The sequence below is a fragment of the Platalea leucorodia genome, assembly GCF_965183815.1.
Source record: "Platalea leucorodia genome assembly, chromosome: 5".
NCBI classification, from domain to species: domain Eukaryota; kingdom Metazoa; phylum Chordata; class Aves; order Pelecaniformes; family Threskiornithidae; genus Platalea; species Platalea leucorodia.
In genome coordinates, this window is record NC_138827.1 from 37,168,424 (window position 1) to 37,182,867 (window position 14,444).

The following is a 14,444-nucleotide window of genomic DNA, read 5'->3' on the forward strand; positions in this document are numbered from 1 at the left end:
CATAACCCTGGAACATACAGGACAGCAGAGGCAGATTTCTCAAGAAGCGTCTTGCTAGACATACCGTAATCTGCAGCTCGCTGCCTGGACACAAACTAAACCTTCAGGAAACTCACCAAACATCTGATATTCATATCTGAACAGGAGCTTGCTGCTATTCCCTACCCTCAGGTCTCTATGCCAGCTATAGTATAAACACATTCCTGTCAAAAAAGGAGCATAAGCAGTCTTTTTTCCTACCACATTCGCCGAAGATTAGCACCTTCAACCTAGCGATATTAGGACAGCAGATAGAGAAAAAAAACAGATTAGAGTGAGCCTTTTCGTTCAGAGACTTCACATTCAGCACTTCAAGAAAAACTTCCTTCATTTCTTTGTAGGCGAAGCTCACAGAAACTTTGATCCCAGACGAACAGGACCTAGAGACCAGCTACATAAGTAGCTTGTGACAATCCATATCCCGAAGTGGATGACGTAAGGCTGCATGACCTGCATGGAGACAGCTATTCCTGTAAGAGAACCGGTCTGCATTAGATGGCAATTTTTAGTGGAAGTTTCATGTGCGATTATTAGAACGAAGGAGAATTTACATTAGCATTCTAGAAAAGCAAAGTACGGGCATTTATAGTCTCTCAACTCAGCAAAGTGCAGATATCCACAGGTCCTAGGCTGTCACGCTCCACTGGCTGTCCACCTACCGAAGGCTCCATTTCAGCAAGGGATAAACGCGAAGGGGTCTTCATCCCAGCTGGAACTCAGCAGGGTCATCACTAAGGGCATGGGAGGTTTCCCCTTGCAACCCGGAGGCCAGCTCTGCTCTGCTCCAGCCCAGCCATCATAATCTGAGACGAAGGAGTATTTTGAGAAACTGTACACAGATCTGGCACTACATCAGCTTTGCCTATGACACCGTCCCCCATCTTGAAGCTTGCTATGACAGCGTCAAATATTTGGGTTTGTGCTAGGAGATCTGGAGCATGGGAAACCCTCAGCTGTGTACAAGTGCCATTTTTGGAATAAGTTTCCAGACTGGCAGCACAGAAGGGGTGGAATATATCACGGATTTGGCCCAACAGGCTGTGAAATTGGCAAGGAGCGGTTGCGGAGTCTGCAGGTAGAGAAGGATCCAGAGAAAGCATTATCACACTGCCAAGGCTAGGACTGCATAACCTGTTGCTAACTTCATATACTCACTAAAAATGAATACATTTTTCTATATACTGAGGTTGAAAAGATTTTTTTTAAAAAATCACTTTAAAAAAATATTAACATATTAGCACATATGCATACAGAATCTGGTCTGCCAAATTAAAGCTAGTCCAAGACAGAAGGAAAATAAAAATTATGAATATTTACATTGCTAGTTTAATTACATAAACTTCTAATAGTAGGCCTAATCTCGCTGCACATTTCCTAAGGCACAGAAGCTTTATTTGAAAATAAACCTAAAGCAACCCTCCCTCCAACCCAGTTTTGCTGGTACTTCTTCATATACAGACCCCCAAATCCATGCAGCAGCATATCACAAATGCAACATATACTGACTAGCACTTAAGAGAAGATTACCAACTGTTTGTACTGAAATAAATACAATTTGGCAGTAAAGACTTTATCACAACTTTGTCATAATTTTTTCCACGTAAATATCTAGATTCTATTTTCAATTTTAGGAAGAATATGTGAAATGCTTCAATTCTTCCTGCATCAGTTAGTCTCACGTTTCACTGATGCAGTGAAATCAAATATTAAACTCCATTATTAGGTTCATGTTTTTTTCAGTTTGCAGTTGTATATTTATTACAAACAAAACCCTGAGGAATCTCTTGTGTCATAAGAAATACATCACTGAAATGCACACAGTACAGCATTCATCCCTCCTACTCACCAAGCATGCAATGCAATATTTATACCGCGTATGTTTTCAAATGTAGTTTTATTCCAGTGACCTATTTGCAGCCTTTACGTACATTTCAAAACAACATTATGCAAACATATCACAGGACAGTATTAAAGAATCTCTAGTATATACGCCTTTATAAAAGGTTTTGACACAATGGAAAAGTCAGTCCAGAAGAGGTCACGTTACCAGGTTTCTTGATAAACAAAATACCATGAAGCCCTGTAACCTGCATGAGCACAAGCATCCATCACAATGGATCCCTCTTCTAAATCCCTCTTTTAAATAAACAGGTTTAAATTTTGTTCAGTAGACGAGTTTATATCACGACACTGTCCATTTAAATTTGTGCTTTCCAAAAGGCAAGCATACTCAGAAATAAAATTCCCTACCCAATAGGAGAGAGAAATGCGGTAAACATGTATTTGTTTCCCATTCCAGCAGAGGAATCCAAGTTCATTGAAATTCTCATTATGGCTAAATCCAGCACACCCTGCTTATAACTTCTTCTTCTTCGTCTGCTCCCCAGAGTCTAGTTTACGTTTCTTAGCAGAAGCTGGTTCATCATCTTTTTCACCATCTTTAAATAAAAGACAGAGTTAATCAAAGTCAGCAAAGCCAGTATTTTTGTCTTAAACACCATCCTCGTCTCAGAACAACTGACTTAACCACATCTGAGGTGCCTGGAAAAAAGACACAGTAGTATTAACTGACAACATCCTCATTTTTGGAATGTGGACAATATAGACAGAATAGGACAGAATATAGACAGAATAGGAATGATTACTTGTTATTACTACCACAGGCCACTGAGGATAATTGAGAAGAGGTCTTGTTATGCTACTGTACAGTACCTGTTCTAAAAAACTTATTATTTGAATAGATAAGACAAAGAGCTAGAAAATGACACTTTAGAAGCAGGAAGTAATGTCGAGGTCAATTAACAGTTTATCTTCTTAGTCTTTGGATGAAGGCTGACTAAGAGAAATGTGAAGGGGGGAAAAAAAAGGCACACCGAACAAATGGAGCAAGACACAGACAAACTGCCACTGGGCAAGGAACACCCAGAACAAAAAAAGGAGCAAGACAGCAAAAAACCCTTTCTTTGGAAAAGGTTTGCTGACAACTTTAGTGGCAAAGCAAAACATTGTGTGTTCTGAAACCCCAGAATTTCTTCTTCTGGTTTTGTTCTCTTTGTTGCTTACTGGCTATTTTCTTTCTCCGGCGAGTTTAAAAAAAAATATTCCTCCCTCATGTCGAATTTCTTTACTTCCTAAATTACCATTACAGCTTGTAACACGATTAGAAGTGAAAAGGACAGTAAATATTTTCTTCAGTAATCTGTCACATGGACATTTTATTTAATTCCCCTCTTGGCCCCCAAGTTTTGCAAACATTATAAAAATAATCTGACCTACATCTACACCTAAGGTCAAGACAGCAGTGTTAGAAGAAGCTCTCATACCACTTTCTGTTTTAGCAGTACCATGACTGAACCTGTTAGTTTCATGTAACTACAGTTCTACAGGCTCTTTAATCATTCCTTGTTTCCGCTAATGACAATGGAAGGGGAGCAGAGAGATTGCTGGAGAGCCTATGTTGATTCTAGGAAACCAGAACACCCACACTGAAGCCTAACCATCCCTGCAGCCAACTACTGCTCTGCTCTTGAGCAGCAGTGGATCACAGAATCATTTAGGTTGGAAAAGACCTTTAAGATCATCAAGTCCAACCGCTAACCTAGCACTGCCAAGTCCGCCACTAAACCATGTCCCTAAGCACCACAGCTACCCACCTTTTAAATACCTCCAGGGATGGGGACTCAACCACTTCCCTGGGCAGCCTGTTCCACTGCCTGACTACCCTTTCAGGGAAGAAGTTTTTCCTAATATGCAACCTAAACCTCCCCTGGTGCAGCTTGAGGCCGTTTCCTCTCGTCCTATTGCTTGTTACTTGGGAGAAGAGTCCTACCCCCACCTCACTACAACCTCCTGTCAGGTAGTTGTAGAGAGCGATAAGGTCTCCCCTCAGCCTCCTCTTCTCCAGGCTAAACAGCCCCGGTTCCCTCAGCTGCTCCTCGTGAGACTTGTGCTCCAGACCCTTCACCAGCCTCACCGCCCTCCTTTGGGCACGCTCCAGCACCTCACGCAGAGGATGCAGAAGAGGCCAGCAGAACCTCCTCTGAGGTCTGGGCAGGGAGGGCTCCAGCCACAGACCACTCACAGAATCCACCCACCCACCCAATTCGCCTCCCTATGTGCACGAATTCGAAACGCAGGCACCCGTGCAAAGCACAGCTGCCTTACGCCAGGACCTCACCCGATTCCGGGGGTTCCTGCTCCTCATCCGGCAGAAACTTGGCTTTGCTGGCCTGCCGGGGCGCGTCGTCCCCGTTGTCCTCGTAGATGTTGGACCACTTTATGGCCATGTCGAGGGCAGGAGGCGGCGCGGGCTTCTTCTCAGGGGAGCTGTAGGTCTCCGGCGGGGGCACGGCATTGTTCTTCCACACCTTGAACTCCTTGGGGGGCTGCAGGAGAGAGCAGGGCACCCGTCACGCCGGGCCTCGGCGCCCGGGCCGGCTGCGAGGCGGCGCGGCCCGGCCCCACCCGGCCCCGGCGGCCGCCCCGGGCTGCCCCCCGCGCCCCACCGGCCGCCCCGGGCTGCCCCCCGCGCCCCACCGGCCCCGCACCTCCTCGGGCGCCCGCAGGACGCGGCTCTCCCAGTCGATCTGCTTGTTGAGCGGGTTGTAGAGGAAGGCGGGCGGCTGCGATACCCGACGGAAGAGCTCGTCGGGCGGCGGTAACCGCGGCCGCCGCCCCGGGCTGCCCCCCGCCGCCGCGCCGCCCCCCGCCTGGCGTTCGTCGGGCTGGGGCTCGTCGGCCTCCGAGTCGGAGCTGGAGCTGCCGTAGGCCGCGAAATAGCCCAGCGGGTCCTCTCCCTCCGCCGCCATGGCGGGGCTCTGCCGCCGCGACACCGCCCGCACGGAAAACGGGCCCGCGCCGAGGGTTCCGGCCTGCCGCCGCCCCGCGGGGGGCCCCGCCGCCGCCCGCCCCCGGCCCCGGGAGGCGAAACCCAGGGCTGTTTTGCTGGGGGTGGGGTCCCGGTTTGTGCACGGCGAAGGGGATCCAGCAGAAGGAGGAGGGGGAAAAAGCTGACCTTCCGGCGTCGCCCCGGGCCTGCGGGGCTCGCCCCCGTACCTCGGGGATGTTTTCCCCCTAAGGGGCCGCAGACGGACACAGAAAATCAGCCGTGAAACTGAGACGACCCCCATTTCTCCTTTTTTACACCTGCAGGCTTAAGTAGAGAGAAAACACGTTTTCCCTAATGTTCGAGCGCTAGCTAAGCCAGGGCAGATAAAGCTTTGAACATCCCCTACCCGGCTGTCTTTACCAAACCGGATTTTTCACATCTGTTGGAAAAAGCTTGTACTAGACGTCTCGTCAGCAAGACCCATGGATCTGTTTTTGCATCAGCTAAAATTCCTACTAGCACTGTTCAGGTTACTTAACACTACCAAGGAAGGAGGATAAGGTGTAAGGAAGGGGATTTGGTTATTATACTATCAATTCCTTTACTGCAAAGATACTGAACTGGGTCCAGCTCCTCTCTCATAATCAGCACTATAATCATTATCTTGAAAGACGCCCTACACACAAAGTATGATGAAAGCAACCGCTGAAGTGAGCCTCCACCGTCCCTGCAACATTTGCAAATCCTTTTTTGAGTCACACTCCTCAGCTCTCAAAGGTGTTGTTTCTCCCCTGCTATTAAAAAAAAATAATCTTAAATTAAGAATGAAGTCAATATATGCATGGCTGGAAGCAACACTTCTCACATCTTAAAGAAGTTGAGCGACCGAGTCATTTGAAAAAAAAGCAAGAATCAGATTAGCAATACTAGTCATGAACCACAGAAACCGTAGTCAAGCAGCCGAGGTCTTAATTTCACATGCATGTTTTCCCTATACACGGCTCTTGAAAGCGGTCCTACAGGCACAGGTGTTTCACATCCAGTCACTCTTTCCACCAAAGACAAACCTCTCCAACGAGACAATGAGAACGAAAGCCTCCCGCACACACAGAACCAAAACCGCACATCCCGATACTGGCACAAACTGCTCTTACAACCTATACATTTCAATAACGAGAGAGGCAGACAGGAAAACAGGCAATTATACAAAAGAATTTATTCCAAAAGTTGTGATAAAAAATTTCAAATCCAAAAACCAAGGCACGTTATAAACATCTGGTAAGAGAATACATTCAATGAAAGTCTCAGGTTAACAGGCTGCGCCGCAGGAGCGATCCCGGCAGGCAGCACACCTCGCGCGCTGGGATTTAGATCTGCCAGGCTGCCTTCACCCTGGGCTGAAGCTCTCTTCCAGTTAAGGCCAAGCTTGCTCGCTCTCCTCCAAGAATCCAAGGGATCCAAACCTAAGCACAGCTCTTTAAGTGGTCACGCCGGGCATTCGGACAAATCAATCTTTAGACATCCCGAGTACGTGCAACTACAGTTCAAGTTAATGGAAGAGAGGGATTTAAACCTACCCTTAATTTCATGTTAGAGAGCAAAATTTTGCTTGCATATGTAGGCACTTAACTTCCAGAGTACCCTCTGAACCGAGCAGTTTTGTTGAAAAGCATTTTCACTGTCCTGACAGGCTATGACCTTAGATGCATATAAGAAAAACAAGGATTTTTATAAACACTAAACAGAAGCCCACATCTTTATGGAATGTAAGCTCTTCATATACTAAGTACAGAGTGTAGTCGAACATTGCAGTTCATTTTAACCTACTTCCAAAACCAGAGTAAACGTGAAAACCCCTTTAGAGACTATACTGAGGTCCTGCAGACGGCCTGTCTCCACAAAAGGAGAACACGGTTTAGGAATATTACCTCTGTTTGAATTTGAATGGAATTACACAGCTAAAGCACTGTATAAGAGCCAAAATAATTTAAAGCCTTAAATACAAACCTACCCTTTGATACACTGAAAACATCCCATCGCTTTAAAGTGTAGTACTGCAAAACACAACTGTACACATTTCCAAGTAAGAGTTTGTCTTTGCCTAGTAATTTTAAAGCGATTACAAGCCAACTTCCTAAATACAACTCAAGCGTAGAGTATGAGAGGAATACAGCATGTTCCATTGTGTCAAGAAATGAGAACCTTCCCATGTTGAAATAGTTTAAAATGCATTTGACTCCGAACAACTTGAAATGTAAACCTGTCTCTCTGCTTTGAAGAGTAGGTATCTGAAGTGCAACATTTCCAAGAGTCCGTCAGTTATGGATACTTCTTGCTATAGGACTCCTCCTCTACTTACCTACTGGGACAAAACATACAGGCTTTGCTCCTTAATAGCATTATACAATAACATTTTCTTACAGCCCACATGACGCTGTTACAGCAGTTTACATTCCTTTTCCAGTACTAATGAGAATTTATATTTAAAGTGCATCTCAAATCAGAAATCTCTAACTAATATACAAGAATAATATGCGAAGACTGGTGGAAGTATATTTGCTAACTCAAATCACTGCGAAACCAAGTACCTTTTGATTTACTGGTAGGACAGAGAACAAAGTTCAGACAATTCAGAAGACTTCTTGCAAATAAGTATAGCTACAGATTGTGGTGGGGTTTTTTTGTTGTTGTTTTGTTTGGGGTTTTTTTTGGTTTTGCTTTTTTTTTTTTGCAAATGGAGCTGCACACACATATGTACAGGGCAAAATTTATCCTACAGAGAAACATTTAATTTGGTAAATTAGTGGAAGGTTTTTGGTAAGTGAGCTTAAGCTTTTCGTTCAGAAAGTTATTTTTCAATACTCAGTACTTTTCCTAACCATCTTTTCCAATTCACCCATCACAGAAACTTTAAGAAAACCAGATTCGTTAGTTTCTGTAGGAAGAAAAAAAACATTTGCTCTATAGCTGCAGCTTAAATACCTGCAACTAAATGTGAAATCTTAAATACATTGATTTAAAAACCAAACCTTTGCTGGTGTAATACCACGATCTTTTGGAAAGAAGCTCCCTAAAGAACATAAAATCAAGCAGCTCCAGAGTCACCCAGTTACAAAAAAATTACTCCTTAGAAACAGTAAATAGCACAGATTGTTTCCTCCGATTTTGCTAGTTAGCAGTTTGAAAACATTTTTTTAACCTTTATAAGACATCACACAAAGTTTCAGTACCATTTGGATGAAGAGACAAAAGTCACTACGTTCACTGTGGTTGAAGAGAACGTGATCTTAAAGGCAAAAAGCAATTGTCACTTGAACTAGTACACGGTTCTTGCTGCTCTGACTGGAGCTCTGGGGGGAGGGGGGGTGCACCAGGGTCTCCGGGCCCTGGAAGGGTGGCTGAGAAAACAGCGCTCTCTGCAGCATTTCCCATCTCTGCAATTGGTAAATTCATTGAATGAAGAGAGACAGCAGACACAAATGCAGCGGTGCTATAATCTTCTTCTGGGTGATGTATCTGGGCAGATTCTTTGTCTTTTGTTTTATCAAAAAAATTAGATTCATCAGAATATGATCTAGAAAGATTATTCGTTCCACCATACAGTGAGGTCATACAGGTGCTGCAGCTTAGACCTAAGACAAGAAACAGAGACTGGATTTAATCACAACATAGTGCACTCTTAAAACTGCGCTCCGAGTTAATATCAGTAAGATTGCCAAAGATCAATTGTCTGTATTTTTAACAGACTAATGTCTTCATCTCACCTGTGACATCCCAATATTCATGGCAAATTAAAAAAATACATGCAGGTTATCCAGGCTGACGTGAATGATTTCTCTGTATCTCTGTATCAGCTACTACTTGACAAAGATGCACCATAACTTAAGCTTCATTTTAGGAAGTCACTTCAGCCCTTTGACCTATCTTTTGATAGATTTTTCTCACTATGTTCTTCAAACTTTTAAAAGCTTCAGCTACATGATTCTACTCCAAAGTGGACTGCATTTGAAGGCTGTTTTACCTGAAGCCAGAGAAAACTTCAGACCTTTCATCTCTAGGGTTAAAATGTACTTCTTCCTTCTGTATTTCTCTTTTGATGGGTGTGGAAGGGGAAGTAACATTTTTAGTTTAGAAGGCTTATCCTTTCTTTATCTGCCTTAAAATATGAGTACATATAGTTACTTCAAGCTTTGTGTGTCAACAAAACCTCTCTACCTATATGATGTAACACATTCATACATTTACAGTGTCTAATTTTAAGTTTTGGCATTGAAGGCATACGGGAGAATTCCCCTCAGGTTGCATGTGCTGGCTTATCTTCTGCTGAGGTACAAAGTTTAACAAAACCAGAGCATCCTGCCACTGCAGTAAATAGCTTCAAGAGAAATGCAAGATAATCACCTATTTTGTTAGAACCTCATAGAACCTCATAGTTAGAACCTCATAGAAAGCAAAACTGAAATGTGAAGATAGACTTATCCATCGTAACAACACGTTATAGGGTTTTTTGCAATTTGTTATTTATGATGTGTTCAGATAGTAAAAAGGCAAAGCCAGGATACATGCACTAGGATCTGAAAACCCAAACTGGTGATATTTCCAAGAATATTGTCCCAAACAGTAGAGGAAGCAGAAAACCCCCCAAAAAACCACACCACAAAACCCCCACACAACCAACCTGTACTAGGAAACATGATTTAAAGAATTGAAGTTTTAATTTTGCAGACCCTCAAAATAAAACTTGTATCTTACAAAATATTACTATAAACTTCTCACCTTTGAGAGCTTCAAGTTTTTCATTTTTGACTTTCAACACTACGTCAGTTATCTTTTGTAACAGGAAGTTTTGTGTTCTTTCTCGTCTGATAGATTCAATCAAAGCATCTAGTCCCTTTGGGTTTTCTGCTAAGTAGTCCAATAACTTCCCAGTTTTTTTCCTGCTGGAAGATCTAGAAGAAATTTCTTCTGTGTCCTCTCTAGTGAGTATTTTCTTTGAACGCAGGTAATCAAAGTGTCTCTCAGCTATGATTTTGTCACACAGGTAAGGACGCATCCTTTCTAAAGCCTGAAAAACAAAACAAACTAGTATTAGCCAATCTTTCAATTTATTTAGAAGCCTGTATTTGAAACCTATATGATTTTGATACAGGTTAATGAAACAATTTTTAAAGCCATGACCACGATACCTAGCAGAGATTTTTCTCAGTGTAAAAAAAAACACAACATTTTTTTTTAAAAAATGTTATCTAATTTAATTACCCCTTTCATTGGTTCCCTTTGAGTGAACTCAGGAGTCTAAAGCATGTTAAGTAATAAGGTGAATACTTACTGAAAATGTCAGTTACATCAAGTCTGTGGTTATCACATTTCAGAACATTCACAAAGTAAAAAGGAAAAGAAATTATACCAACAAAACACTACAGCACCTACTCACTTTGTCTACAGACACGCTCATTCTCACTGACTACCCAATTGCCACATTTCCATACTACTTGTACCCACGAGGCACAACTCCAAAATAGTTCGATTATTGATGTTTTCTGTACATTGAGTAAAAGCAGTCTCAGAGCAACAGCATGAATATACTCACTGTTTAAAAGGTTTGTTAAATAAACACCACTATTCACAAGTTCAACAGATTACTGGCATTCAAAATACATGCACTTTCATCCACAGATGGACCTACTCTTAACAACTTTACTGGCTGATTTTTGTCTTCATCAAGCTGCCTTCTTTTGGTTTAAGATTTTGTATTAAACACCTGAAGCAACTTGCACACCTCTAACGTGCTGCACAGACCACTGGGAGTTAGTGCAACTCTAATGACTGGCAAAAGCAAAATGACTACCCTCTGCAGCATAACTTCAGCTTACAAGTGTAAACTGGTTGCCTAACTCTTCTCCATAACCAGCAAAAAGAAAGAAGTGGAACAATCTGCCCGTGGGAGGGGACTTCCATCCATGGTCTAAAGACCCTAACACGCAGTTAATTAACATTGGGTTTGATGAAGCAGACATCTGTCTTGAGCACTTTAGCAGCAGTGCCACTTTGCATCTGCAGGAACTGTAACACCTCGTTATCAGACCACATTCCCTCAGAGATCTTCTTTCTGAGGAAACATGATATTTTTTGTCACCATATTCAATTCTAACCTGGCTACCAATTTATTTTTGTGGTCAGCAATGTCAGAACTAAAGACTGCCATGTAACCACTTTAATTTCCTCCTTGGAAGATCAAGTGAGCTCCTACACTGACCAATTTTTACAGTTATCAAAACAGAAAACAATCTTCCTCCACCTTGTTCAGAGGGTACATACAAGCACAAACATCGCCAAAATGTAAGTGATATTCATCTTATTTCAATCTGTACATTAACTAGCCTGCTTGATATCAACATCGAAACAGAATTAATGCATGTGTTCACTACTCTCTGGTTTCAGTATCTACTACTCTATGAAGGTAAGAGTCACAAATGACATCTCTGTGCTTGAAAATAATACTACAAAATTGGCAGTTTCTCCTGCCACATTTTTCACTGTGCAGAATTACACAAGAAGTCAGATATGCACTAGATGAATATTACTGATGTGAAAAAACTAACACCCCCTCCGGCCAAGTTTCATTTGATTCAAAAAAAGAAAAAAATATTTGAGAGCCAGAAGGAAAAGCACCTTTACATACAAGACATGTAAAGAGATGGAAAGAAACAAAAATTCTTTCCTGAAGAAAGCTTTCAAATATCCCCCTGCTTTTTGAGATTAGATTCCATAGCAGCAGCAGCATTTAAAAATTAAAATTTGAAAATGACCGTTTGCCTTACAGCCATTTACTAGCTCAGTAAAGAGAAGTGGAGGAAAAGCTAGATATAAAGGTGCACTTTAAGACAGATTATTTCAAACAGCAAAATACTGTCTGGCACACTGGTGCTAGGGAAGGCACCAATAACTCTTAAAAAAAAAAACAAAACCCAAACTCCCTGGACTGCTCCACTAAGTATAGCAGAGGATAAATGTGTTCTCGTTGCTCTTTAGGATGCAATGAATACTAAGCTATCAATAAACAGCCTGTGGTTACACAGTTGTTAAAGAAAATATCAGATGAGCATGCATGGAAGATAAAGGAAGGCTTTTGGCAGTAGACTATCACCACTAGATTGAGTACAAGGTAAAACCGAAAACATAAGGGTGCAGCTCCATGGCAGCCAATTTAAGTGCAAGAACACTCCGCCCTGCATGGCGGCTGCATGTTCCTACCCTTTCCCTTGTACTGGTGGATGAGAAGATTCAGTCAAGAAACTGTATTGGTGCCTTTTTTTTCCCCTCCCACAGCGAGATTAATTACCCGATCCAGTTTAACATGCAGTCACACTGGCACTAGTGGTGGCATAACAACTATGACAGGAGCAGAAAAGTGTGACAGTACAGCTTATATCAATTTAGGTGGCTCTGGAACACATCTCAAGTGCCCAACTGCAACAAGCCTATGCCTGAATGGTTACAAATGTAGTAGGCGATACAGATTTCTTCAGTTCTCATGGAAATCTCATCCTACCACCAGGAGGATCAGTCAACAAACTCTGAAATGTAAGTCAGTTAAAGTTTCAACATTAAAAGAATAGAATGAGTTGTTATTGAATAGAAAGACTACGATGTTTTGACTAACATCTTCCTGTAATGAGTCTTTCACTGTAGGAAGCGTATCAGTTCAGAATTCCCCTCCACACTGTCCTCATAGGTTAACAGTTTATGACGGACAGAAAGAGCAAACACATTGGAACAGAAGCTTTAAATATACTTTGCTCTATATCAATTATTTTGTATGGTTCACTGCTTCCTTCCCAGCTCTCAAACGTAAGGCTCCAACCTTTAGAATTTCTCCTCAAGACAAGTTTACCCAGACCAAGTTATCCTTGCAAGCTAGCTTTCTGAGGCATGCTGTCACATAATATACACAGAACTTCTGGTAATGCAGCACTTCTGTTTAAAGTGACCCTATCAAAGTTACTTTAACAGCTTTGAAACAGCTAAGTGAGTTCACACTGAACCAGCACTTTGTATCACAAAGCCGCAACATTTAAAATCTGAGAGGAGCAGCTCAAAAGTTAGATTTATTAGATTGTATTTTGATGATAGAACTAATGTTATTTCTTTCTACATATTAGGTTTCCATCAAGTCCTCCAATTACTATGGGAGACTCTGTAAGATTAAAGGTTGAAGTGACATACATGCACTTCTGTGAGATGCAGCCGTGAATTCAGTCACTGACACAGGTTAACATACATATCGTGTTATATATATAGCCTGACTTAAGTAGTTCTTATCTTTTCTTGGTGTGACTACCGGATGCTAACTACTGCACTGGTAGTAGTTCTGTGGTTCCACAGAAGCAAGTAACTTGAAAAACATGCCTCTCAAAACTATGACAAAGCATTTAAAGAAAATTATGTATGCATAAAGCTAGTAAGAAATCAAAACCCAACTCCAAACAATCTTTATTGTACTTTAAAGGAACATAAAAAACCCAAATAAGTCAAACATAAGACACTGCAAATTACAAACAGGAGCAGAGATGGTCAATAAGTAATTGATAAACTGTGATTTTTTTAAGATTTTTTTTTTTTTTTAAATTAACCAATCACTTGTTGAGGTTGGTTAGCACATTGCTTGCTTCCCAGTCTAGCAAAGAGATAAGTAAATCCAGACTGAATAAGGATGCAGCCTTCTCTCAGATTCCAGACATCAGTGAATAAATATGGGAAAGAAAAGTCAGAAAAATATAGAACAAAAAGCCTCAAAAAATTATCAATATTCAATCCAAATATTCATGCTCTGTAAGAGAGAACCGTATTAAAACCAAGAGAAGCACATACATTTGCAGCTAACCTTTGGATACCATATTAATTACAAATCACTTCTACTCTGCTTCCTATGCCTCATCGTGGTACACGGAGACACCACGAAAACCCAACCCTCGCTACCCCGGCCTTAAAACGCGACAAAGGAGTAAACCGCTTAGAGGAAAACAAAAGAAAATTGAACTTTCAGGTGAATACCTGGCCCCAGGGTTAAGTTTCTGCAAGTCGTTATCAGCCTTATGCCAGGGAGGGCCCCGGAGGCCCGAGCTGCGGGCAGGGCGCCCCGGGGGCCCCCGCCCGGCGCCGCGGAGCCCAGGCCCGGGCCCGCCGCCCCCGCCTCGCCGCATGTGACCCGCCCGCCCCCGCGGGCGCCCTCCGGCAAGGCGGCGGGGAATTCCGGGCGGCGCGGCGGGGGCCCGGCCCGGCCCGGCCCGGCGGCCCTCCCTCCTCCGCGCCGGCCTTCCCCCCTCGGACGCCCGCTCTGACAGAGCTTCCGGTTCCCCCGCCCGGGCCCGGGCCCTGGCCCCACCCCGCCGCTCCGCGCCCCGGCCCCGGGCACTCCGGCCTCTCGGCCCAGCCCACCACTTACATCCTTCTTCACCTCGGCCATCTCGTCCTCCGTTAGCGGCCGCCCCGCAACCCCCGAGCCCGAGCCCGGGCCCGGGCCCTCCATAGCGGAAACCCCTCCGCCGGCGCCGCCGCCGATGGGGAAAACCGCTCA

At 43.3% G+C, this 14,444-nt stretch overlaps 2 protein-coding genes across 2 annotated transcripts; both read right to left on the reverse strand.

Moving 5' to 3' along the window:
- Positions 1 to 1,815: 1,815 nt before the first annotated feature.
- Positions 1,816 to 4,847, reverse strand: LOC309590877 (UPF0690 protein C1orf52 homolog B; the record flags this gene model as incomplete). The annotated part of the gene is made up of 3 exons (XM_082312452.1): positions 1,816 to 2,477; positions 4,217 to 4,424; positions 4,587 to 4,847. The coding sequence occupies 3 exons, from the start codon at positions 4,845 to 4,847 to the stop codon at positions 2,395 to 2,397; spliced, it is 552 nt and encodes a 183-aa protein (XP_082168578.1). The 3' UTR covers positions 1,816 to 2,394.
- Positions 4,848 to 6,066: 1,219 nt separating this feature from the next.
- Positions 6,067 to 14,444, reverse strand: BCL10 (BCL10 immune signaling adaptor). Its single transcript, XM_082313938.1, has 3 exons — positions 14,313 to 14,444; positions 9,644 to 9,932; positions 6,067 to 8,499 (listed from the first exon to the last, which is right to left on the reverse strand). Exons 1-3 carry the CDS (start codon positions 14,394 to 14,396, stop codon positions 8,129 to 8,131), a joined length of 744 nt encoding a protein of 247 aa, XP_082170064.1. The 5' UTR covers positions 14,397 to 14,444; the 3' UTR covers positions 6,067 to 8,128.